Source organism: Anopheles coustani, chromosome 3, assembly GCF_943734705.1.
Source record: "Anopheles coustani chromosome 3, idAnoCousDA_361_x.2, whole genome shotgun sequence".
NCBI lineage: Eukaryota > Metazoa > Arthropoda > Insecta > Diptera > Culicidae > Anopheles > Anopheles coustani.
The window spans coordinates 29,031,687-29,059,479 of record NC_071288.1 but is presented as its reverse complement, the minus strand read 5'-3'; the positions used below and the strand labels follow the sequence as shown (position 1 = coordinate 29,059,479).

The following is a 27,793-nucleotide window of genomic DNA, read 5'->3' as shown; positions in this document are numbered from 1 at the left end:
AGCCGTAAGGTACTCCCATCGATTGACAGCAGGAATAATGTTTCCGTGGATAAAAAGAGACAATCTCGTGCATCAGAAAAGTGTCCGAGTTGTTGTTGTCTGTGGCTCGTGGGGACGTCCGGGGGGTTCCGAGCAAAGGGTGGACAATCCGACCCGATCGGAGAACGTAGATGAATAAAACATCATCCCTAATTTGAATACACCCAGCATTTCGTGTGGCAACCGGAGCGCTTCGGCCCAACAGCACAAAGCGACCAATCGAAATTTGATTACACTTGATGGTAGATAATTTCAGGCCCGGCGATGGTTCGTCCTTGGACCGTCGATTAAGTGTGCCGGCAACATAAAACATAAACATAAAAGCACGGAAAGAATTATCCTGTGAGCTAGATGAAGGCGGTTCGGTCGGTTTCGACCAGCGAATAAATTCTGCTCGAATTTCAAAAGTGCTCCCGGTTTATGTTGATGTTGTTGGAAATTTGTCATTTTGGAAAATATGCACTAAACCTGTTAGGATTGTGTCGACTTGGCAGTCGCGTTTTCCTTCCGTTTGATGTTCATCTTGCGCGGTGAACGTTTGCTCAAGTTCGCACCCTTGCGACAAATTTCGAGGCCTGTCTCAATGACGCCCCTTTCACGCGCAGCACCACGTGGTTTCGAAATTTTCAACAACGACAAGATCGGCACGTCTGCTTGGACACCAACCGAGCGTGTCTAATTAACATTTTCCCCCGATGGAAAGGCAGGGAGCTGCCGGTGGGACGCATGTTGTGCGTTCCCTTCGGAAAACTAGGCCAGCAGACTGCGATTTGGGGTTGGTTTTACGGGAAGGAAAATTTATTTTCCCAGCCCGGCCCGACAACGCCCGCTCATTGGCATGCCGTTTTCGCCCCGGTTTTCGCGTAATGGTCGCGCCGTGGCTTTTATCTTCCCTTCCGACGCCAGCGTTCTGGAGCGTTCGTTTGCTTTCATACGCAGAAAAGTCTTTCAAGCTTCGTGCCGGAAAACCCGATCCAGCTTTCCTTCCCCTGCCGTGTGATGGTGGCTCTATGTGGCATAAGAACCCTACATTTGCGGCCTCCTATCGTAAGAAATTCTTGACTGTTTTTTTCTCCCTCCCAGCCCGCTTTATGACCGTCTTCTCATCTCCATTCAGCACTAAATGCTCACGTTGGTTTTCCATTTTCATGTAACAATCGTTTATCAGCTACCGGGCGTCTCCATTTCGTAGCGAAAACGTCTGCACGCCGGCAACCGACGGCGCCTGAGCGAAATGGGATGCTCGTAATGCAGCAGATTTGAAGTCATTTGAAATAATTTACATTTCTTTTGCGCGATGGGTTTGGGAATTTTCTTAAAAACACTACCGTTTCCTGGGGCACGGAAAAGAAGAATTGTATGATGGTGGAGGGTTTCTGCACAGCCGTAGATAGCATTTACAGCATTATTTTCGGGTGACTCGTTATCGCTGAGAATTTCATTTATACTTCCTCTCTTTGTACTATTTCATGTTTTTTCCACACTTTTATCCTTGCAGACGATGTCCAACGACGCACTGTGGGTGTCTGACGCCATGTTGGACTCACTCAGTATGCAACTTCGGGATGCCGAAGCTCGCCGAGCGGAAGCAGAACGTGCACACCAGGTATGTCACGAGCAGAATGTTCCATAATATTATTAGTTTATATTTGTGAGATGTGTATAATTATGAGAATCTATTTTGTATACCAATGCGGGTGACCACGATAGGAGTTGATATTTCAACTACTCGAAAGAATGGGCGATATTTTCGATACCTGTCATTGCTCTTGTTCATTACTTCTCCATCGCAACTGCTTTATTTCTATGTTAATTTCCTTTAAACCAATAACTTACATCCTTATATAAGGATAAACATGTTCTTTGGGAAAATGTAAGACAACCCAATCGTCAATCGAATTTTTCAGTAAAGGTACACGATTGTGTATTCTATCCTATCCTAAATTGATGATCCAATGATGGGTACTTTTTACACAAACAAATAACGGAAAAAAAGAAATATTATACAGTATCAACTTTTTCGTATTTCATTGCTTAAATTAACTTGTACCATCAAACAGCACACCGACCGGAAAAGGAAAACGAAAGCAAATTAAATTAAATTTATCAAGTTCAATGATCCATCCAAATGGAAGCATACACTCAAGACCGTTTCCGGCGGCGTGGGACAACCAAAAGCAAAAAAGGGTACTTCAATGGTGAATTTCGCGAAAGTTTGCTGAAGGTGAACGTGCCCAATATTACCATAGAAAACTCGTTAAGCTCGAGGCAATCGGTGTTTGGTGGAGATCACGTAGCGCTTTGCGCTCTCCCATCTGTTGAAGTTGAGGGGCAGTTTTGCTTTACGGCGGGTCGAACGGTTTGGTTAACATAATTAACCCGTTTGTTCGCTTCATTATGTTTCAAAATTAGACGGATTAAAATAAATGACCGATCTAAATGATCCGCCACCGGATATATTATGTATACCTGCTTGCAATAATGTTTGTTGGTTCAACAAAACTGTGAATAGTCATTTGTGCTATCCCAAAAGGATCCTTAGTCATAGCCTTAACGTCGCAAGTGTCACGTGAGAAGAATGATTTGCTAAAGAAAAAATACTCTAACACACTTTCTAAAGCCGAATAAAAACTGTTACGAGGAGTAACTTCAACCATCGTGTGTTCAACAATCCATCCTGTTTAAATCGTTAAATGTTTTTTGTTTTCATTCCCTGGTCCACCTTTGCAATCCACTGTATCATTATTCCATGGGAGTTTTAGCTTGAAAGCTTTTAATTAAATTTACCATCGAACGTTGTTGCTCCAGCATCATCCGTTGCGGTCGATGTAAATCAAATAGCATCTCTCCTGCGTGTACCCCCTCAGAAAACCTCCCTTTCAAACAGTGGACAACCCTCAGTTCCCTCATATGTACATGGTTCGAACCTTCTGCTGGCAGTTGCCAATTATTAAACCTTGTTGAATTATTTTGCTCCACCGACGCACACTAGCACTTACACCCCCGTAAAAATCGTTTTTAGCTGAACCGATGTTGGGCAAATCCAGGCTTTCCCGTTTCCACAGAAAATGGAAAGTTAATTATAACAAATGTATGGACGCTGTAGAAAACTGTTGGACTCGTTGGTCGCCAAAAGGGGGCCCCGAAAATATTCAATTCAGCGTTTCACTCGTGCCAAAATGGTCCAATCCATACGCAGGATCGCACCGAAAACACCAACAAAGTGTGTGTGCTTTTAATATTGCCTCAGATGTGTGGTTGATTAAATGTAAACGTTCACTCTCCCTCTGTTCGGAGGTGGAATTGAAACTCGATGTGAACAAAAAATGCGATGTTTCTGTGCGAAAAATTATAAGCAAATTATATGCTTCGGTCCCTACCATCCACGAGGTCATAGTTCCAATCTGTCAATATGCTGACCTCAGGCAGTCTTACAGATGAACCAAAGTCGGTGGCCGAAACCGTAATTGATTTGTTTGCAAATAGTTCATGTTCACGCCAAGCAAGTGAAACAAAACGAAAACAAAAAGACTTCCGAATAATAAAGGGACCCGTCAGCGCCCCAAGAGTACATAATACTTGTAAATGTTGGACCAGTCCAATCAGAATTGGGGAAACATTTTAACCGTCCAGAGAAATTGATTAAGTAACGAAAAGTAAGTTGTAACCAACGTAAACTGGCACGTATATGAAATGTATATAAAACGAAACAGTACACGAATACGAAACGATGTATATCATTGGTTCGTTTTTACTAATTATTACGTTCCGGCCCTCCACTCCCACACTTTCGAATTCAAAGACACCTTGAACGGTTATTCGCGTGTTCTGGGGCTCAATTCAGTTCGCCGTTGGCTTCGTCTCCACCATAACTCAGCCCATGATTTTTGCTGATAAGAGATAAAGCAATTGCCCAACAGCACGCATTCCGATTCGGTGGTGCTATACGTAGGTGTGTACTTAGGTTAGGCTTGGTTGATTTCGTGACGGCGAAAGTCCTGGCGAAACGAAATGGAACCCGGCTGAACAAATGATCCTATATTTGCCTGACATTGGCGAATGACTTTCAATCGATTAGCTGTTTTTGCAGCGGTCGAGGGTAAAACTGTATATATTATTTAAAAACAACATACCCACGCGTAAAATAGCATCGAATCATGTGCAAAAAGTAAACCATGCAGAATCGTTTCTAGGAAAGAACCTTAAGCAAACCGCATACTTTTATTTATTTTATTTTCTACATGCTTACGATGTAGAGTTTCTTCGAAACTAAACAATACTCAAAAACATTCTCATTTCAAATTAATTATTTTTATACCGTCTCTGCAGGATAGCTCGTTCTAAGCATTTTCATTTTCTACCTGCAACTGATTGCTGTGAAAAAAAGGAACCTTCGAAAAATGGGGTATGATTATTTTGGTTGCGAGTGGAAAACAAAACTTCACCTGTAATTGACTCGGATCACCTGAGATGCTCCGTTCACATCACTGAGCTCGTTCTGCACAGCCAGCCCGATGTCCATTCCAAGCTATCCGACATCGACCCGCAGGGCAGGGGCTCCATCTACCTTTGCAGTGCTCGGCTGTGGGTCAAAGAAGCTGTTTGTTTTGATTCTCATTTCGTCGAATGAAAAGCCAAACCGGAGCCGGACTGAGGATCCATTTGGCAATCATTGGACCCCGAACCGTCTGCAACATCGTCCAATTAGTGGCTCCTCTTAGTCTTCGGAGCGAGGGAGGGAGAGCAAAAGTTTGCCAGTATGAAGAAAGAAAACAAAAAAAAAAGTTGCCCTCAATTTTCCACCAGTTGTGGCAGTACGTGAGGAAAGAACGCTTTTCGCTTCGAACGTTGGATGTGGAGTTTCACTCGCTGCTTTGGCTTTAACCTGCTCGAGGCCCGGTGTATCGCTTCATCTGCCCGAAGCATCCCATCAGCTTCAGAAGAAGCGTTACGGATCACCGGACACGAACGTGCCCTTGCCGTTTTTCCTATACCACGGAACGTTCGGTAGGCTTGCTGTGCTGAACACCGAATCAATCTGGTCTGGGGTGCTGCCTAGCTGGCTCGTGGAATCCAAACAATCCACTGAAGAGCGCGGCGGAGGTTGGTTGGGGGGGCAGTTTTCCCAAGTACCGTTGCTTACTTTCACAGGAAATGGCTGAAAATTGAACATTCACCATGCTCTAAGCCCCAAAAATACCGGATACTGGTTCGTGTCTCCCCTCCCAAAGCGTCACCTCTCCCTGCGGCGAAAGTGTTCATCCTTTACCGAAATCGCCTTCGTGTGCGTATGTGTGCCTGAAGTGAACCGTTTCCATGATCGGAGAAGCTTTCAACTTCGAACCCCGGATGCGATGCCCGGATTTTACGGCTCAACCTACGCAGCGACCGGCATGTGTAGCCCGTGTGTGCCACCCCCTCGTCCTTCCCCTGCCGAACCGGCCGAAAACGTGGCCGCTTTCCACCGAAGGAACGCTTGAGAAACCCTCGACGATGAGTCTCAGCCGATCTGCTCTGCTTCGGTGAGCAGTTCGTCGGCAAAGATTATGTGAGCTGATGTTTTATGCAAAGCCCTCCACACCGCTCTCGTTGCCCCACCGCTTTCCATTTGGTTTGGGGAAAGCTGCTGAAAGGTAGTTTGAGTGTGAGTGATTTTTAGCTGGGGTTTTTCTTTTCTTTTCTTTTTTTTTTTGTTAGTACCCTGGAGTTGCTTCTCCTTTTCCATCCGACTGAGGCTGCCGAAACTTTCGCGCACGGAGCATCCGCAAGCACTTATGGCCCCTACGGGGCATGGGAACCGGATGCGCCGACAAAATCCCTCCCCCGGAGGTCAAAGGATGCCTACGCTGACTGGGGTCTAACAGACCCGGGTTGATTTTCCAGCGGTTTCGAATCGCTTTGAGGTCCACCGGTATCCGTTTAGCGTCTGCAAACTCTCCCCATCTCTTTCGCTTAACTTTTTCTCCTTCATGTTTCTTTCTTTTCTTCTCCATTATTCTTCTATATCGCATGTGTGGGTGTATATGTGCAGTTCTAAGTTCACCCACCCCACCCCTCCCTAAATTGTTGTTCCACTACTTATCTCCTCTCGTGGTAGGATTTTCATGACGGCTTCCCAAAATTTACTGGTGGCTTTTCGTGGAGCGAAATGTTTAGCTTCCAAATTTGTCAGATTCGAAATTTAACGACCGTCCCGCTGTTCGAGAGGAAAGTCCTATCGCATGTGCACTTTTGGCACTTATTATACGACGGTAAAACGACGACTTTTAATGGCACAACACGAGTGGCGAGGATAATTATCTTCAGTTTGAGTCAAATTTACAATTGTTTGTGCATTAAAATTGTGGAGCCAGCAGATCAGCAATTGATGCAGATGATTTTCCTTTCGATGTGTCATTCAATATAAACAAACTGGATTTAATTTGATCGTTTTGCTTACCTTCGAATATCAAATGCATTTGTTTTTGATCAGATAAATTCTACGGCCGGCAGTAAAATCGTTATGATATAGTTCGAAGCTTAGAACACTCTTTTACGAACGTTCACTTCAATGATTTCAATCATAGGGTTTTCCAATAACAAACTTACATTTTTAGCGCAACCGATGCCATGTACCACAACGTATCGAATCATTCGTAGTAATGATTTGCAAACCATAATTATGCAAATCGTTTCACCAACATTCTACGGCCGACCAGTGGAAACGCTGCTCGATTGGGTCGGCTAATCATGCCGGGAAATTCACGACAGCGAACGGGTCATGAATAAATGTCCCGTGCCAAGGAGCCTACTGCACAAAGGTCCTCGATGCTGTCCGCCGGCAGACAATCCGGCAGACAGGCAGACAGACAGACAGACTGGCAGACAGGCGGTGCCTTTACGTCACGAACACGAAAGTGTCCGGATCGGTATTGTGCAGAAAAAGCAGCAACACTCATTCGCAGTTCGTCCAGGAGCTCGTACTGATTGTAAATGCGTACCCTACTTGTGTCAATCTTCGTTTCGGTTGGTGTATCTGCTTCCCTTCGAACTCGTTTTTCTCGACCTCAAACGGCCGGTTTACGAAGGGCGATGTAAATGGCATGTACACCTTCCTTGTCGAGGAAGAAAAAAGGGTCCACTCGGGAGGGTAGAGGAAAAACAGATTCTAGTTAAAGCGTCCCGTTCAACAATTTGTATCGATTCGACGGTGGAAACCATTGTACCATTTTATTTTCGTCAATGTTTTTCCCACGGAAAAAAACACCAAAATCTTGTCAGCTACGATGTGGCCTAGGGAAAAGAAACCCCTAAATTGCGAGCGAGCCACTTTTGTCCCTTCCGTTCGATTCACCAAATCATAATTTATCCCTCTAATCATGACAAGACAATTGAAAAACGGTTTGCACAGCCAGAACCGCGTCCCGCGGAGCAATGAGGGACCGACGACCGATCGATGGCGCTGACGTTGGCATCATGGCGAAAAGGGGAAAGCATATTTTTAGACTTCAAACAACCGTACGAGACCCGTGTCATGCGAGAGCAGGCCAATCCAGCGGCGTTCTTAGGAGGAGAAAAGGCTTTCGGCGTCCTCCGAAGTTTGGTTCTGCTCGCTTCGATTCACGTAGTTTTTATTTTTGTTTCGTCGCAGCCCTTTTCGATACAATAAAGCAGGGAAGTAGCGAAGAAAAATGCTGAGCTTCGATTATTTATGAGACGTCGGCCGTAACTCATAACTCCTCCGGTCGGCCGGTTCGTATACCTTTTACCTTCGATTCTGTGCACAATCGAACGGAAACGGCTGCCAAACACTGCGCGGCTGGCGCCATCCAAACCTTTTTTTCCATTCGAACCCACACAGGCGACCCTAAAGTCAACCCAAACGCACCACTCCGGCTGCCCGTGGGCTCCAGCGTGGGCTTCCGTTCGGGGTTTTTCGCAACCATCCCAAGAAACTAAGTTATCAAAGCGTGCCCGTAAGGCGTGGAGCAATGAAGCAAACAGGGGGAAAAGAAAAACCTCCCCAAGCACGAAGGAAAAGCTTCACCCGGCGGTTGGACAGTAAATTTGGACTCAACCAGGCTCCGACGAAGACTTCATGTTTGCGCTGCCGCCCGCGGGCGATAGAAAAGTTGTGGCCATGGGGGAAATCTTCGCCACAGTCCACCTCCAGGCCCTCGCTTCCCCCTCCCCCTGGACGGAGCATGGACCCCCATGTGCCGAAAGTATCAATAATTTATGCGATTTCAACACCGCAAGCCGATAGGGGTTTTGGGCCCGTGCCGGTAGCAGAAGTATTTCACTCTCCGGCATGTGAAACGTTTTATCTAATGCTACTCATGTTTGATTTATCGTCGGCAGCACTGCACAAGCAACAAACCACACGTCCCAGTCAATATTTTACATGGTGTTAGAGTACCGAATGAGCTATATATTGATTTAGACGTAGGTGTGCTAACACAATATATACCAATAAAACAAATAGACCCCATGCTTCATCGTCTTAAATAATTTTAATAAGAAACATTTAAGCAGAAAAATGCGCAAATTTATTGCGCACATACCATAACTTCAGATATGTTAATGAAGTGAACTAAAGCAAACATTCGATAGCTTTACGGTTCTTTGAACTAAAAATAGCTTTTTTCATTGTTAACAAACATGGATCGATAAGATCAACATTCAGATAAGATTTGACTACATAGAAAGAAACCGAAGAAAAAGCGGAAAAGCGCTTTAGAACATAATCTCTACAACTGCACCGTCTTATTCAGTGAGAATCCTCACTCCTTTTTTAGCGCCTTCCGGCAAAAAAAAAGCGAGAGAGATAAAAAGAACTCATACCCTTTTTCGAATCAAAATCCCCGACACCGAACCATAAGCATCGATTTCCATCATCATCTCCTCGCAGACAACACCCTGCAATCAGAATCCATTTGTGTGGCGCTTTTTTCACAGTTTTTTTTTTCGAAATACGCTCGAAGAATGGCGATGTTGCTGGATATTGCCAAATATGTCAACCGAACGCGGTACGCTAGGTCCTTGAAGGTTAATCCACACGGACGCTATGAGCCGGGGAAAAAAAGGGCGATGGCTTAATAGATTACCATAAAGAGCGTTTAACGATTATGGTTTTCCTGCGCCAAAAGAGGATTTAAAAAAATAAATGGAGCGCTACCCACGTTGATCGTGTCAAAGGTTGACTGCTCAATGGATTCAGATACCAAACTGAAGGATGCAAAAATCTCCGATGTCAACGAGGGCAACAAACTAAGAAGCTTAATAGTAGAATCTCTGAAATAAACATGCACTTGAAGAAAGTTTTAAAGCTGTGTTTAAGCTAAGATTCATTTAGGATTTGAAGGATAAAGATTCATTATTTTAATATAAACCTAAAGTCGTATTTTATTTTAAAATGTATTTTTTGGTATGCATTTTAAACTTTTTAAACAGTTCACATTTAAATAAAACTAGGAAGGAAGTTTGCTTGATACAAGAACTTTAAATGAAATGTACAGCTCTGTAAAGTCTTGTCGTTGCATTGTTAAACAACTTTGTATCGCAGCATCCTTCAGCTACAGGACAAAGAAGCTCTGCATTGGAGACGAACCAAGTGAAACTTGCCTTGCAATAATAGATCAACCAACGGCACGGCGACTCCGCTGTCAAATCAATTAAGCATGGTAAACTTTTCGTCTACTTTTTATCCGGCAAGACGATGCTTCGAGCAGGAGTAGCACAAATCAGGAAAATAATAATTATAGTGAAACACAATTTCAAAGAAAAACTTCTGAACTGCAAGCATGCTGTTGGGTCCGGGGGAAAGTTTTCCGGCAGCAACGTGACTTAAGCAGAAACCGTCAAGACCGGAGGTCAAGGGTATGGCGAGGGGTAGAAGGAGTGGAAAATGTGTCGGCAAAATCTGGCGCTCGTAATATTGAGCCGCCCGATGGGAAAAGCGCTGCAAGTGCAGATGATTGAGAGGGAAGCGAACAGGAAAATTGGATCAAGCTGGCCGGGGCCTTCGTACGCCAAGATGCTACGAGTTGACGCGATTCCGATCTAAAAGCGTCCTTCAGACGACCACACCGGAAGGGAAACTGCCGATGGGGGGCTGAGAGGATAATCGATACGACCGAAGCCTGCAAGTTTCCGCAGGCCAATAAAGTGCGCTCCGTGGCTCCGAGAGGAAGATGGTCCGGTCTGGTGGCAAAATAGTAGCGTCTTGTTTAACTCTCTAATTTTAACTATCTTTAGATAGTGCACGAGCCTTTAGCAGCAGTCGGGATTTATTTCGCCCCGTTGGAAGCAAAAACCTAAAGAAGGAAGAATGTCCGTTCTCAAAGGTGTTTTTCTTTCTCGTACTCTCATTCTTTACTTTCCCGTTTGCGCTAAAGCGACGCCCTTGTAATCCACGCTCGCCAGTTTGCATTTTCGCTTCGCTGCCCCGTCCATCCCCGACCCCGAACATCGTTGTGTGTTGTCGGTCATCCAGCGGTGACAGTGGCTCTAAATAGCGCTGCTATTAATAAATCGGTCACAAGCGAACACGGGACGCTATCTTCCGCCGACCATGTCATCACCCGACGACATCCAGACTGATGACGGTGGTGCTTAAACGATAGCTCGGAGGGGGGGGGGGGGACTTTTTGCGAAACTTTACGCTGGAAACTGCCGTCTAGAGAGTCCAGAGTGCAACCGGCGTTATCTGCCTGCCATATTGCGTCGTATCGTATTATCTACGTTCGAACGTGTCCTTTTGCGGTACATAACGAAGGCTAGAGTGTCGCCTGTTTTCCTACGGTATGCGACACATAACGGGTAACGGATGGCGCAGATGCACCCGGGAAACTGTGGGAAAAATAAGGTAAAGTTGTTGTACAAATTTTAGCTGAGAAATGTTTCTCGTCAACCACAACACGCCAAGCTAAATCTTCCTGACTATCTTTGATTCTTATTACTAAAGTATTGCTTCTTATTTGGGAGTTTGAATAAATTTATGACTCTAAGAACTCGCAGACATAAAGCAGCAAACTAATTTAAACAATGTGCGCCTTCTGCCTTTCGACTGAACGCAACGACCAAACATTACCGACCGGGTGCTCTTCCTAATGGAACATACTTTATCCATTATTACATACAAATAGACACGACACGACATGTACGGACATTTTCATTTACCGAAACCACTTCCAGGGGCCAGGAGCAGAGGTATCGAGAGTCCCCGCCAATGGAGAGGGCGCGCGCTTATGACATAAGCGATATTACTTTTTGCCATTCGATTATTATACCCACATAAAAGCGGATGTCCCCCGCGTGGAAGGGGTATCCCGACACTGCCACACCTCCAGAGGGCGTGCACGATAGAGCTCGAGTGTCAAAATGGCCGATCGAAGGGGGGCGAGGTGAAGCAATGATAGAGCCATTTTGCCCATTCATTTTGGTTCACCACTATACCGAGCTTCTCCGATGGCACTTTACGTGAAAGGATTTCGAAATTATACTCATCCATATTTGAACAATGTTAAGAACATGTTTATCAACGATGGAGAAAGACTCTCTCAGGATACTGCCGATTGCTATCAACTGTGTTTTGCGTGGTCCGTCGGCATGGCGATTTGATAAAAACGAAAGCTTGAGAAAACTATTTACGGATCAAATTGCTTCAACAGCAAAACGTCTCGAATTATGAATATGAATTACTATGAGGCAGATAATCAGCTGAAGAAACGTCCGAACCAAATTCCGAATTATAAGCTCTAGTAAGTATACGTTTTACCCGTTCATATAGATTTATCTCTTTTACTAGTCCACTAGAACAAACAAAATATAATGCACGGTTTGATTAAAAGGTTTTGCAATCAAAGTTATTTTCTACTTTTTAATAATCCCGTTTGCCCCTTACTTACCTTAATATGCATGAATTTGCTAGTTTTTCCCTTCATAAATACCGTCGATTGGAGCTTTTCGGTTTGCTCTGCCGGAATCGAATCGAAAGGACTCGAGCTGTCGTCGCACAAATCGCTCATTTCATGTACCACCAAACACCACAAACTCAGTCACATTCAAAGAAAACTATGCGAGATAAACCAGTCATGTCTTCGTCACATTGTAATTGTGTCATCGAAAAACTGTAGAGGAGTTACTTGGAGTTCTTTTATGACGGCTCCGACCATCCCAGCGTGAAGTATGCGAATTTATCTCGGGTCAGTACCTTTGCTGGATCCAGTTTTGGAGGCACTTTGCGCACTCATTGGCACGTCCGAAAGCTCAATCCCCGTCTGCTCGCAAGCTGTGACAAGCGTTCGTTCGTGCCATGGTGTGCGTCTAGCCGACCTCCGAAATTGACGTGTCATCTACGCCATATTGGCTACAAAAAAGATTTACACGGTCATGACAAAGTATGGCTTACTCTTACTTTAAAACCGGCTTTCGTGATTTGGGAAATACTACAAACCCAGACAACATAGAGTTTAATAGAAGAGTCCTTCAATTATTCTAGGCTGACATCATCATAAACCATCGACTAAATACATAATTTTATCCCTATTTGTGTAATAACTCACACCACGATTGATCGACCTCATTCAAAGTGGACTACCGCGTTAATGCGTAACGGTTGCTTGTTAGCAACTTTATTATTAATCTTTGTGACGCGTTTAAAGAAGACCGTGGTGTAGGTATCTTTTTGTCATAATTATCATGTTTGTCACTTTTGGAAGGAGCGAAAAAAGGTCTTACAATCAAAAGGTTCCAGACGAGCTACATTATGCGGCGCAAAAGTCAGAACGAAGCTGGCTGGTTTCTTTGGCCATTTTGCTCACGTCCATTAGTGTACCATCAGCCGTTCCATCCATCCAGCACACTACGAAATTATAATCGTACAATCATCGTTCTTTTCTATATATCGCCCTCATTTTTGTTTACCCCATCTCGGTTACTCGCAGCGTCTCTCACTCTCTCGTTCATCCTCGGCCTCAAGGAACCGACGATTATCTCCAACGGGAGCTGGCGGCATTTGATTGATTATTGCCATTGTCGAAGTGGAGTGTTTTTGGTGTTTGATTGAACCTTCGGTTTGACTTTTCCTTTTCTCTCTATTATCTCACACACCCAATAGGACCCTTTGCTCCCCCGTTTCCGAGTTTCCTCACACATCGTTGTCTTTGCTCGGGGGACGTAAGTTTTTATTTTCATTCTCATTTCAGACCAATTTTAATTCGTTCATTTCCATGCACTTTCCTCTTTATCAATCTTCCCGGCACGAAAGTGGAAAGAAATGAGCTCTTGCCGGGTGCAGATTTTTCTTTCCATCGTTCCGTGCTACCTTTGTTCGAAGAAAGATATCGCGGTGCTCTTTTTTAGCACCCCGGCCGAAAACGCGAGGCGGGAATGGACGATAAGTGGAACGAGACGCTGATGGTGTGGAAAAAATTAGTCTTCAAAGTCAACTCAACCCGGTCCTAATTGCTTTTCCATCCATCTTTAATTATCTATTGAAGAGTGGCGTTTGGAAAATGGACGAATTGGTTTTTGTTCTGCATAGGAAAAGGTTGGGTTTTAGTCTGAAGTTAATTCTCCTAACCAATTTGCCTGCAGAAACTGTTGTGACGTTCGTATGTACACTTTTTTTTTTTATAAATTCAATTTGAGATTTCCAACCCAATTGAAGCCGGAACGCGTCGAGAAGAATGATTATTAATGAGGGCTACAGCTTAAAAATAATTGCTATCGAAAAACGTTAAAATTTATCGCCACTCCTTACGCGGCACACCGAATCGTGTCGCTTTCTTTTTCCATTATCCATTTCCAGCTTTTACGCCACGGACCGGAAACTCATTTCCGCTCCGTTTCGAGTTGATTAGATTTGTCCCCTGCCACTCCTCCCCTCTTTTATCCGCTGTATGGTGGAGTACAAACGTTTTTAGAGCATCACCACTTTCGAGGTCACCTCATCGGATCATTGAATTTTCATTTCATGCTGCTTCGAGAGTTCTTCTCTCTTAGCGAAAACAAAATAAAAATAATCATGCCCTCCCAAACTGGCCCCATTTCCATGCATTTATGTAAGCCAACACAGCCGACGTTGAGGGTTTTTGGGGGGCTTCTGGGGTGGAAAAGTGTATCACACTGGCGTGCCCGAGCGCTCCAAACACATTCCACTCGATAGTCTGCGCTCCCGGGAAGATGTGTTGGACGAACTCGGCGCGACAGCCTGGCGAGCAAAGTCGGTGCTTCCTCCTACAGACAGCTACAATCAACCACATCCTCATCAACTCACACCGTTTCTCATTGATTCTCTCTTCACACGGTCCATTTTCAGGAAGCTCTGGCACAGCTTAGAGGTATGTCGTCCGGCATGGGTAGGATAGGTGAACCGATAGAAACGCTGCAGTCCAGAGCACGCGAATTGGAGAAAAAGGTCTGTGTTAACAATTTTCTAGATTAATTTCCCTCCCTCCTCGATCCTCCATCCATTACCATCGCACACGAGCTAATCACACACCAAGTCGGCAAACACTGTAGCTCATATCGTCGATACAACAATAAAAATTTCAAACCGTGTGCAGGTATATGTAGACTTGTTCACCATCAACAAGCATTCCATTAAAACACTTCGGCAGGTAAAAACATTGTCAGACTGGAGCCATAAACATAATCCTACAAGATCCAGAATAAACTGCCACATGCTTGCGTACTCTCATTAACAATCCTACGCTACCAATGCGGGTCTTTAATCTATAGTAGAGTTTTCATGTAATACGATAATTAACTAATTTACCCTCTATAGAACTGTTAGATATTTGTATGCTTTCATTTTATTCGATTAAACTTTTCCCTTTAAATTTCATTTTATTTATTTGGTTGTTTGTTGTTGTTTTCTAACGTATTACAATATACAATTGATTCTTTCATATATTCTCTTTTTAAATGTTTCTTAATTTTTATACTGTAGCATAATATTTGTTGCTGTTTTATAATTCTTCCAAATAAAAGAAAGAACGTAGTTATTTTCGGCTTTCTTCGCGCTTTACTTTTGCTTTTTGTTCGAGTAAGTGACGTTCGTACGAATGTGTTTCTCTATGTGATTTGATCGTCTGATTTGTTAGAGAGAAGATAGTTTATAGAGCAGCTGTCTTCCCTGTTGTAGTTGAATGTTTTAGCCCTGTTTTTGGGAATGAAAATTCCGAAAGTTTTCCATGGTGTGCGAAATGAAACCCATTTCGTCGTCGTTGCTTTAGGCGGCCACCCCTGGTATCGTTCACACATTTTCAGCTGCTTATCTTGCGGCGTAGGCAGAAGAAAAGCAAAGCTAAATGTTGCGTGGGGGCGCCCGGTTGGTGGAAAACTTCCGTCGCCATGGGATGCTCGTGGAGTGCGAGCGCGTGTCTAGACTTGTTTCGCGTGGGCAGGTTTGTGATTGTGTTTCCGTGGGTTGTCGTTTTTCCTACGTCCCTGCTCGGGGCGAAACGCAGCGAACGCTTGTCAAAGAGCAGCTCGCCCGTCTGGCTCCCAGTAAGGTAGTCTGCTTGCCTTTCTTTTTTTCCCCCCCGCTTGCACCGATAAGCGCGACGCCTTATCGACTCGTCCGCTCGACCAGGAGCAGAAGGTAATCACCATTAACGCCGTGGGTTTCCATTGGTTCGCCTCGGTCGCGGTCGGAGCGGTGCCAGATGTGGCGAAGCGAGGCTTGACAACTTTCTTACCCCAAACGTTAACCGGAAGCGAGCACCACGTGGCTTAACGAACTTCGAAGCGGAAGAAAAGCACAATAACAACAACAGCAACAAAATTGTATCCCAGACTTTTCTTCCCTCTTTTTTTTACCTCCCCGGAAACGGGCCAGAAATCCGGCGCGCTCAGCCAACCGATGACACCGAACACCGCAATGGCTTCGTGAAGCGTTCATTTTTCATTATACAAAAATGACGAAGTAATTAGCGGAAGGACTCACCGGGTTTATTGGAGGAGACCACGGACGTGAGGGAGGGTAGGCGGTCGTACCACTCGCTGAGCTAATCGTTGAGCGCGTTACGGAACGGGCAGGCCACGCCCGCTTTATCAGCAGCTTGTTATGCAATTAAAAGTGATAAATTGCAGAGAAATCCTCACGGATCCAGTTTTGTTTTGTGTGTATCCGTATCTTGCCTCGCTGTTCCTTCAAGGTCAAAGTGGATCACCGAGGACACTACCTTCCGAAAGTGAGCAAGGAAGCGATCGAAACGGAATACAGCTGCTACCGGCCGTGGTCCGGAGGTTCCTCCATTTTGTGCGGCTCATTTTTGGCACACGGCTTTCGACTATGCATCGGTGGGGCGTGAACAATCCCATTGTACCAAGCCTACAGTTAGTCTGCGAGATACCAGCGGTCCGCAAAATAGGCCCGGCAGACAGGTGGATGATGGTGTAACAACTGGCAAGAGAGCGAAAAACAAAAACGAATCCAAATTTTTGGCACAGATTTACTACGACCCATCATTGACCTCCGTTTTTTTTTTCGGAGCACGTTGAAATATTTCACACAGGTACACATAAACGATAAAATGGCAAAGAAAATTCACAAACTCGAAGCCTGCTTCGACACGAATTAAGAAATAAAAAGAAAAAGAAAGAGAGAAAGAAAAGAAAAGAAATCTGCACACATATCCTTGATTTGAAAGTTGAAAAATACTTTTATAAAGATTAAAATGATTTAATGAACTTTGATTTGTGTTAAGATTTTTAAATAGATCTGCTCAAGTACACAGAAGGCAGGCAAGATGCAGATATCAATTACTTTTAAGAACAGAACTCAATAGCAATTTTAATCACGATTTTTTCATATTTTGCTCGTCATCTTTGGCCGATTTAATGTTAAATGGATGAAGTTTGGTCACCCAAAACCCACCAGGTGACACCACTTCGCCGCGTTTCCGTCTCCACGCCCGGCTCATAAATTGTTGGTTGATTTGTTTGAACAACGTGGCGCATTTACTTCCGGAAACGGGCGAACCGGGACGTGTGTAAGCACCGCTGGGCATTTTAAAGAGTGCTCGAAAATTTACGATTTTGACGGTCGTTTCCGGGTGGGTAGGGGTCGGTTTTAGAAAACCGCTCAGCAAAACCCTGCCCACGGCGAGGAATCGATGCGCAGCGGCAAACTTCTGACATCCAGCCTACAATTTTATGCTTGAAAAAGTCCCCTGATTGGGTGATAAAACTGTTTGCCTTTTCTGTGTTTGCCATTTGCCACCGACCTTGCCTGGGTGGAGTAAATTAGGTTTGATGCATTATTTTACGCACCGCCCGTCTTATGGCAACGCGGACGTTGAGAGAAAAAAAAGTACTATTCCAATCAAAATCCCCTTACAAACGGCGATGGCCGGAGTGGAAGAATATGCAAACAGATTTTGTGGTTCTTTTTTGTTCGGTTGTTTTTGTTTTCGGTGTGGTTTACGATGTCGGATCGGCTCGGTTTCGACCTAATGGAGACGCCCGGTTGTCGCATATCTCGCCCAATTTAATATTCACCGATCGATGCCATTTCGGCTGCGGTTGTCCATACGGGGTCAACTAAAATATGTGAATATTGCATTACCATTTTCCCTCGCTTCTACGGTTTCAACGTGGTTTCTTTCCCACACTCTAGAAGTATCGTGCTACGCGGTATATGAATTCATAAAATTCCTCTCGGTAACATGAGTCGTGGAATGTTCCATTTTCGCTCCAAGAATACTCTTTTCTAGGCGTGTATTGGGTGGGTTTCCGAATTTCATTTCATAACCGCAGCCACTGGAAAGGATAAAGAAATTTGGTTAAATTTCCCAAAACTACCAGTGCTTAAGAATGCTGGTCACGATTCCTTTCATTAGGAATTTCTTTACCAGTTAGTAGAAGGGGCATTCATTCATTTCTAGTTATGTTTTTTTCATAAGAAAGGCACACAATATAAGACAAAATTATGCTCTTGTGTTAAAGATGATAAGCTGGAAGGACTATAACATTTTCTTAATAATAATTCAGTTAAAGCGAATGACTGTTAATGAAATGTTAATTAGACTTGTTCCTAACGCGTGCAAATCCATAAATCAAAAAACCAAATTAACGAAAGACACCCAAACTTTCAGATTATGTTTCTTCACCTTCTATCAAACCAAGCAGCCGAAGAAGAGTGCTATCGGTTGTTCACTCGATTGTTAAACTAAAAAAGACCCGCGGGTCGTGGGTTGAAATCGAACTTCACGCTCGCTCGTCCATGGTTTTAGTGAAATTTGCCTCCTCGTGCGCTCCGGGCGCAACGGCGCGCGAGATTTATGACAAGTATGCCTGTGAGGTTATGTGGGCATATCCGTTTTATTACCCCCAAAGAGGCTATTCAATTATGGAAGCCAGAGAAAGTACCGTCCACCGAAGGGGGCAAGAAAATACATTAATTTTACTTTGACGAGCGGTTCGGTCGGGCGACATCCGTTTTCGCCCGCTTCACTTTCGAACGAGCCGTTCGGTGCTTTGTTTGCGGAGCGATAACGGTTAGAACAGTGGAGGGTGAGAGAGCTTTTTTTTTTTTGTGCGCACCACTAGCGAAACCTCTTTTTCTTCGCCAGCGCACAGCCGAACTTTGTTCGTAATTGGTTAGGAGAAAGTGTGAAGCTGAAACGGAACGCCCGCTGCGCCAAGCAGGACGCTCCCTTCCAAAACAACGGCAAAGATTTGTGATGTCACGCAAACAGGACCTTTTTGGTCCTGCACACATTCGTCCGGTATCGGGCGATCGACGGCGGGGGGTGAGACCTTCACACCGATTGCGCTTCTGGCAGCTTCCAGGGCCGTAATTTGTTTCCTTCCGCCAGTCGGACACTGCGTCAACCGAATCGGTTCGCTTCCTTCCGGGCGGCCCGCCAGATAAAGATGCCACCCAAAAGCCGTATAGAAAAAAAACCCAATCAACGCAAACTTCTATCTGCGGCCCAACATCGTTCCGCCGGGAGTCATCAACCCGACCCCGGTGGACCCGAAACCTGCGCCAACTAATGACATAAAGTAGCCTTCCAAACGAGACACGTTAAGCGATTTCAGCAACACTTGCGAACGATCTTCTCGGCGAGCAGCTTTCTTAGCCGGCTCCGTGTTGGTCTTCTTCTACGCTTCGGGTCGGGTCCTTCAATGCAGACGAACTTTCACGCCACGCCATCCCGAGTCAATGCGGATGGACGGGATTCCATTATTTTTCGGGGCACTGATTCCCAGCCATTAGATTAAAGCGAGCGTAGATCGTATTTGGACAGAAAGATCGTTTAATTAATTGATTTCCTACCGCAGTCGGCAGATTTACTAAGTCGGCTGTTGCGGTGAAAGTCATGGGAATATTTTTCACATGTGTTAATGTTAGCTTGGATCAATTAATTTAGATAAAATAAAAAGAAATACTACAAATACTATTCATGCTCACACGCTTACCAAATAGATGGAAATGGTTTTATATAAGCAATATGCAAAAACATTTGGATCTTTTAGTAAACAATTAGATTTGCGAATGAATGCTTTGTTGTGAATAAATATGTTACGTTCGTACTTTGTTGAATGTCTTACAATAACAGCTTTTCATATTACTGTTGCTGCTGTTGTTTACTATACTGTATCACTTACTATATCGTAGCTTTCTTGCTCTATCTTTCCTAGGTGCTTATGTTATATCATCTCAAGTTGAAAACCGTCGTTTTATTCATCTCCTGTCTATTTAATGTTTTCCGTACGCTATTGCCGTAGTTTTAAAGTTGTCTTCATGAACTTAGCTATTCAACTAAGTGGTTTTCGATCGTAACAAGAAAGCCAACGACTGCATTCATCTCCCACTGCTTGATCATGTTCATAGGGTATACTTTTCTTAAAGCTTCCTAAAACCTATCATCTCTCTGATCCGACCCATCCATTAAACTGCCTTCGACTTGCTGTAAATAAAAATATTACCCTCTTACGTGGGTTGACCCCCAGTGAATGTTGTAGCGATTTCTGTGTTAAAGTGTGTAGTAATGTGCCTTTTCAACTGAGCGTACGCACGCCCTTCTTATTTCTGTTAATTCAATTTTACCCTTGAAACCTACAACGAAAAACATCATGCAACCATTAACCTCACGACTCCTCAGTATAAACGCACAGCAGAACAACTTTCACTAGCAAAGGGAAGCAGGTAAATGCGCCTTGATGGTGTAGACCTTTGGTAGCACGAAACATGAAACAATAACACAGCCACACCTTTTCCCTCACAGCTAGAAACGTTAGGAAACGGAAAAGGTGTTTGATAACATTCCCACTCAGCAGCAGCCGTAAACCCGTTGGTATTGTTCCTAAAGTGGAGCGCACAACAACACAAGCAAGCAATAACACACTACCCCTTCCCCCAACAATTCCTCGCCTGGCCGCTGGTGGGAACACACACACACACGAACAAATTCCCCCCCAAAAAAACCCGTGCAACCCACAGCAAAAGAATCATCCCTGATTGTGTTCTATTTCTTCCGGCTCCGGCCCATCCACGCAAACCGGGGATCTCGGTGACGAATTGGCCATCTCCACCCCCTTTTCCAACCCCGACAATCGAACCTTCCTCGCGCTCGCTGGACGCCCTCCGCAGGCCGCTCTCGAGACGGTCCGGTGCGAGGAGCTGCAGCTCGAGCTGTCGGCCGCCCTGAAGTCTCGACCCGGTCGCACCACAACCAGCTCCGGCTCCTCGGGTGGCACGATGCTGGGCGGCCTTAGCAGTGCCCTCACCGGTGGCACGATGACCGGTGGCAGCAGCATGGGAAACAGCTGCTCCGGCACGCACACATCCGCGGCCACCGCCTCCACCCTCAACAGTATCGGCGGCAGCGCCTACGGCCACGGCCCGAGCAACAGTGGCGCCCTCGAGCGGTCGCTAGCGGGGTACGGCACGTCGACGGGCGGATCATGTGTGGGCAGCGGTGGCGGCATGGGACACAGCACGAGCCTCGGACTGAGCAGTAGTAGTGGCATCGGCACCGGCGGTGGCAGCAGCACCGGCAACACGGGCAGCACCGTCACCTGGGCGCCGACGCCGACCGGCGGACACCAGCAGGGCACGGAGATTGATAGAATAATGGCAAAGATCGAACAGGCACGTTTATCCATTGCTAATGTATGTGTGTTAAACTAGAGAACTTCAACAAACTCAACCCTGCATTCACGTGTCGTTCGTTTGTTTGTCTTCCGTTTGTTTGTGATTGTTTTCGGTTGGTCATGTTTTCTTTTACCCACTTTTTGGTTAGAGTTTTCGAACCTGATTGTTTTTCCAACTTGTTTTTCCAACCCCCACGCCCAACAGTTTTCACTTCTCTTTTTCTACTCTACATTTTTTATTCTTTAAACTTTAGCCAAACAATACGCCAGGCCTCCATCGCCATCGCTCGCCAACCCCCCACCGGTCCAGATTTTACCCCGAGCGGATCACGAGCCCTGGATGGCGTCCGGAATTGAAATCCGTTTTGCTCTTGCGTACACCGCATTGGTGACTCGCTTTTCCGGAATAGTTCCAAGCTCGACCGTTTTACGTCTTTCTCTTACTCGATTCAACTCGTTGCACCTCAAACGGTCGTCCATCCAGGGCGTGTGAATCCCGGCGGAGTTGGCTTTCGATGGGTGTCGGAGAGATCGGAAAAACTTTCTCCAAATAGAATAGCCAAAGAATAGAATAGCTGTGTACAATCATAGTGTTTGCCATGGTTCATGGTTCGACCATCCACGTACGGATAGTTTATAGAGAATGAATGGTGTTGTCAGTTTTGATATTTCGTTTTTTTATCTACTTTAACTCTTGCTCGTCCACGCAATAAATAGAATAGAATAGAATTTTATTTGTTCGTAGAGAGATCGTACGGGTTTTGTGTGCCAGTGAATAATTATGGAATTTCTCAACCATCGACCGGATAGCTTTGAAACTTTTCAATCCCTTGCATGTGGCACAAGTTAAGAATCGAATTAAAAAGTTTTTCTTCAAGTTAATGTTAACAATTTTATTCTGGTATCGATTTAAATTTTAGCGCTGTATTTAACACAGCTTAAGTGTAAGGTTACGAGATACGTAATTTTGTACAGTTAATTATTTTTAACTTAAAACATTCTTGATATTTTCCTAGAGTAGCTACCATAGAAAAAGCTAATCAATTTCAGTCCAGCGCAGTTCGTCGGTAAAACGAACTGCTCCTTTTTATCTAGCTGTTTTTTTTTCAGTGTTTTCATGTGCGGTTTACTGTTCTGTTTGTTTTTCTTCACACCGTTTTCATTTCTCATGTTTAACATAATCGCGAGCCGTTTCGCTTGTTCCTTCCAATGGTACTGAAGACAGGAAGAGAATGGAGCGATCTTCGTTTTGTTTTCTGTCCCACGTTGTCCCACACGCACGGGGAGCCCAACATGTCGGCTTGGGCTTTTCATAGACGATAAAAGTGTCCGGTCCGCGTCGAACCGACGGCGGCGTAAGCCATAAAACGAAACCAAGAACCGAGAACTGCTGCCTCCTGTACCATCCGGATCCGGACAGCGAAGCGCCCAACCGAACCGCACCCGAACGGAGCGCGCCTGCGAACCTGACAACTGATACCCTGTCCTGATCGCTCGTTGCAGGACAATCGCATACTGGCGGAGCTCGAACATCCGCGCACGACCGGCCCGATCATGTCGTCCGGGCTGGGCACTAGCGGGCTGTCGAGCGTTTCGACCGGCCTGGGCCTGTCCTCGCACCAGTCGCACCTGCACCATCAGGCCGCCCCCTCGAGCCTCGCGTCGCAGATCACCACCTCCGCCATGCTGGGCGGACTGTCCGGGCTGACGGGCGCCACCGTGCCGACGGGGCTCGGCATGAACGCGCTCGGGGGAGGAGCGGGCAGCGTGGGCGTCAGCTCGGCCATGGCCGCCGGCATCAGCTCAATCACGGCCGGCGTCGGTTCGATGGGGGTAACTTCGAGCGCCAGCAGCCACGCGCTCACCGACGGCCAGTACAGCGCCCTCACGTCGTCCACCGGGGGCAGCAGTACGAACCACTACTCGACCAACGCCAACGTTTCGCCACTGCCAAGCCGGGCCAACCCGTTGAGCACTACCATGCCACCCCTCTGCCAGGTGCCTCACTATTTCTTTTCTCTGTATTCACACCCTCATCCATCGATGATCATTCATGTCGTCCGGCGTGGCGCGATTCATTTCATCCTTCATGTGCTATCAAAACCTCACTTTCAGTATTCACACGTTACGACTCCTTGATCTCAGCCACTGGTTGGAATTAATGTCCGTAGAAAATTGAAGTCTCTAAAATTATTATTCACCGCCATCAGACCAATTTCTATAAAAGGATGTCTTTTCTCACTTGTACGAGATACCAGGCGCCTCCATCGGACACACTTATGAAAGACCAGGCGCCTCCATGCTCACTTGTACGAGCTACCGGGCGTCTCCATATTTCTATTAATTTGTTTTTTCGTGCATTTGGTAAACATTTTTTTCTGGTAAAAGAGTAAATGAGGCCCCGGCCGCCATGTTTTTGATCGTGGCTACACCTCTTGTGGACGTTTAAACTGAATGTATGCAATTGGTGATACATTAATTCGTTAAATTCAACCTACGAGTATTTGAACCGTAGTGTGTACCGTTAATTTCGGCTACGCAATCAACCTAGGGGTGCGGTATGAGGGGGGCCCACGGGCCCCCCTTATTTCTCAAAACTATAACAAACTCTCTTTTTCGGTAGACCTAGCGCAGTCCGCTCGCTTCGCTCGCTGCGGGCGCGCCGCCGTTTCCAAATCATTTCTTCGGCTAAACTCATTGTTTCATGCTGTCCATCATGTGTGGTATAGTTTACTTACTAGTAGCTTAACATGTAAAAGTATATTAACCCGCATTCAACCTCCACTGCGTGATTAGTTTAAACCGTTATGGTCTTTTAAGCGAACCGTTAGCGTTCAAAAATTCGAAACGAATGCATGTGTCGCGCTTTGCATAGCTTCAGGCGCTAAATGTGAACCAGCAGGAAGAGGAGAATCTAGCCCGGGGCCTCATTTACTCTTTTACCTTTTTTCTTAAATTCACCAATGCCGACAACAAACCAAACTACAACTGGGAATAGCCAAATTAACATCATATAAGTTCTAACTATCTTCACACAACACACAACACACACAAAACCACAAACAGTGACAATTTCATGAGTAGAACTATTCGAAATGACATCAAGCTATAATAATCTATGAACTCTAAAACACGTTTCATTTTAATTTTAAAATTCTCCAATCGGATTTTTAGATTGATATATTGCGCGCTCTTTTATTACAAAGCAGCAAAACTATGTCTCAAAGAAAAACAGAGTACCGTTCGTGCTCTCAAATCAGGCGCAGTAGAATATAACCTTAATTTATCGCACTAGATTTTCCCGCTAGGAAGTTCAAAGTACGTAACCTTCCGTAGAGTAGCACATTCTTTTACTAGATACCGTATTAGTCAAAACAACTGCATGTCCAAGTAGCAACACCATGTAAACAGTAGTTTTAATTTCGGTATCCAAGTAGAGTGAGCAATCCTTTGGCCAGCATAGAAAATGATCAAGGATTCTTTTCTGTTGGTGCAATCCAGATGCGAATATAATTAAGTAGTATTTTCATACATTTTGTTGCCTTGGCCAAACACATAGAAACTAAAGTCAGGCGATAGTCACGCGGATATTAAAATTTCTCCGTTGAATCTAATAAAATTTATCAAAGAACGAGATTCCGGACTTCAGCTCACTGCTTCCAATAATCCAATATATTTTGACATCATGCTTCCTTTGCGTGGGTTCCTGTTGAAAAATCTAACTCATTCTAGTTCCATTCGTCTCAATTAGGAGCTTTGGGTTAAGCGAAGCAAACAAAGGGATGCCTCAAGAGACGGAACATACTTCTGTGAAATCGCGAAGCAAATTTCTATTGCCGTTGGTTTCGCAAAATGCTCCCCAATCGATTAGCATCCGATGGCGCATGCTTCCGCTCTCGAAGCGTGCTTCCGGTTTCGAGTCGATGAGCGAGAAAATTACCATTCTATTGAACCGAGGCTAGACGATTATTATCAAGGCGTGCGCGGCGTTTTAAATATTGATAAAATGTTGAATACATTAGATGTTAGTTCGCTTTAAGCGACAATTTAGTTTGAAAGTGTGATTGTGTGACCCGACCAGTCCCGGTTGCGATCAAGTGTGCAGAGGAAAGCAGGCTTCACAGTATTTGCTGGAATAGAAACAAATCCGACCGGTTCAGATATTTTAACAGCTCATTTCTTTTGAATGCCGAACCAGCCAAAACGACCAATAAAAATTCCCAACAAAACAAATACGCAAACTGGAAATATGTTGCCAACATTACAAATGGAGCCATCATAAACTACAATCTTTGTTCATTAGCATCGGCTAGGCATAGCACAAGTGAATGCCCCCCGCTCGGTTCTTCCAATTGTCCTTGAAATGTCCCTTAACGGTGGTTGTAAGTATGATATAAGAGCACACTGTGATGATGTAACTTCGTCCACGGCGCCCATTCCCAACCCGGCCGGGGTAATGCAATACTTTGTAACCGTATTGTCGGACCATCCGCACTGTCTTGGGTCTTCACTAAATGCCGCCGGAACAATCGAACCGAACTATACGCCCGTGGGGGGGCATCATTTTTCATTTTCCGCCCGGCCCAAACTAGCGCTCAACCCTTTTCGGCAACGGCTGTCCCTCAATCAAGGGGAGAAGGGTGGTCGATAAAAGTTGTTTGTTGTTGTGGTAGCGCTTTTGGAGTGAGGTGAGGTGGTGGGATACAGGGAAAGGAGAGCGGGGGAGAGGGAGGGGGAGTTGAGAAGGTCTGTGATTTATCTGTCCTCGTACTGGCGGCAAATATCGTGCGCCAGCCAGCCGTCGGCAAGCCACTTCAAAAAGTGAACCACTTGAAACTCGGGCCTCCGTCGAACGTGTGCTTGTTTGTGCATATGTGTGTCTGTGTGTGTGTGTGTGTGGATGGATGGCGCCGAACTGGAATCGCTTTCGGTGTGTCCTAGGACGGTTAGCGTACATTCGGTGGCATCGGAAATACTGTCTTCTACCCAGGCTCCATCCCGTTTGGTGCTATTTTCTGACGAAATAGTTGGAAAATCGATTAGGTGACATTGGGAGACACCGTTTTTCCACCACTCTGGTTCACGGTGGACCTTCGGGAAGACCCATTCCAGCAGGAACTGAAACGCGCCACATTCCACGAACGACGGACGCTCACCGGCAGCTGTTGGCATTTGTCTGGAATTGGTGTAGCTCCACACGAAGCTTGTAACGACCCACACTTCGGGGCACGTTGGAATTCTATTGATGTTTTGAGTCCCTGCCGGCGGATCAAGGGTGATGGAAAAAGATACTAAAATCCGTCTTAAAACATCCCAGCCTCGAATGTTTCCTATAAGATGCTAGCAGAAAGTTACTCGAACTCGATGGATTCCGAGAGTCCGGATCACTAACAAACGTAACGTTATCGGTCCGCCGGTTGCGACCCTTTGCGACTGCTTTCAAGCACTCTCCGGATCCGTCTCGTCCGTCATTTCATAACTTCTTTTATTGTTTACTTTATCGAACAAAGTCAACCCCGGCTCGGCATCGATCGGCATGTTGTGACATGGCGGGGACATAAAATAACCCGCCGACGAGCGGGTCTAACTTGGCGTTTAGTCACGTTTGAAACTCGCTTTCTAACCCCATCCAACCAATCGGATAGTATATACTAAGAACGTCTCGGTTCTCCACTAGAACAGCACCCCGCCAGCGGGGTGGATTTTTGGGTGCTGATTCAACACATTTTGTCGGACACAACGGCACGGGCAGGATTGGTTTTAACAGCCATCCTTCCCACAAACATGCCAATAGCCTGTCGGGGCAAAGGGACGGTGGGCTCGAACGCCCCAATGACGTACAGACCGGCCGATTAAAAGGCCCCTCAACTGTTAATGAGCCGCTGATTGCTATTAAGATTTCGCACCGACAGGGACCGCTTGCGTCTAGCTTTTTAATGGATGCTGCTTATTATTTTGACAAGCCATTTGAGGGTACCTATTAATCTCACGAAAGGCTGACGGTGGGTGACGAGCAGAGGAAGCGCTGGCTGGAAGTGGAGGGACGTTAATGGCGTTTGAAAAAAGCCAAACATTTATCAGCTGTCAGGGTTTACAGTGGTAACAACAGTTCATTATGAAAATATCGAACAAGAGAACAAACTATAAGAAAAAACCCAAAATATATTCTCAATTCACTTTATATTGTGAAGAGTAAATCAGCGAAAAACATTTTTGGTTTTGCCAAAACCAATTCACCAAACGTTACAAAATGAACTCGTTTTCTTTGTAAACTTGAAAAACTGGAAACTTCTGGGATTTACCTTTACCAAGTTTTGTCAGTACTTTTCACGACATCTGAGCTGGGATGCTACTTTTTTAAGTTCTCTTTGTCATTACATTACAGCAGAATTTAATATTATTTGTTTCGTTAGTATTAGTATATAATAAAAAATAATTAGAATAATTATTCACAATTGTTGAGTCGAATTTCCCTTACGATATGCATTCAACTAGTTTTAATGTTGCTGACAAGAATAGATTATTTCGATTATTAAATCTACGAAAAGCGAATTCGCTTAATACATCATAAAACATTTGAGGAACAATTACCTTGAAAGAGGGGTTCGAATAAAAACAAAGAATCTAAAACTGGTCACAGTATTGATTTTAATAGTGTAGG

The 27,793-nt window shown here is 45.1% G+C and overlaps 2 protein-coding genes across 2 annotated transcripts in view; both read left to right on the top strand.

Annotated features, from left to right (window-relative positions):
* LOC131258941 (vacuolar protein sorting-associated protein 37B) overlaps positions 1-27,793 on the top strand; it is a 492,072-nt gene that overhangs the window by 46,951 nt on the left and 417,328 nt on the right. The gene's annotated exons all lie outside the window — the stretch shown is intronic.
* LOC131258917 (uncharacterized) overlaps positions 1,541-27,793 on the top strand; it is a 59,906-nt gene continuing 33,653 nt past the window's right edge. The window contains exons 1-4 of the mRNA XM_058260316.1: positions 1,541-1,645; positions 14,342-14,440; positions 20,630-21,151; positions 22,636-23,130. Of these exons, the coding sequence (XP_058116299.1) occupies positions 1,541-1,645; positions 14,342-14,440; positions 20,630-21,151; positions 22,636-23,130 (1,221 nt within the window). The remainder of the gene's footprint in view (positions 1,646-14,341; positions 14,441-20,629; positions 21,152-22,635; positions 23,131-27,793) is intronic.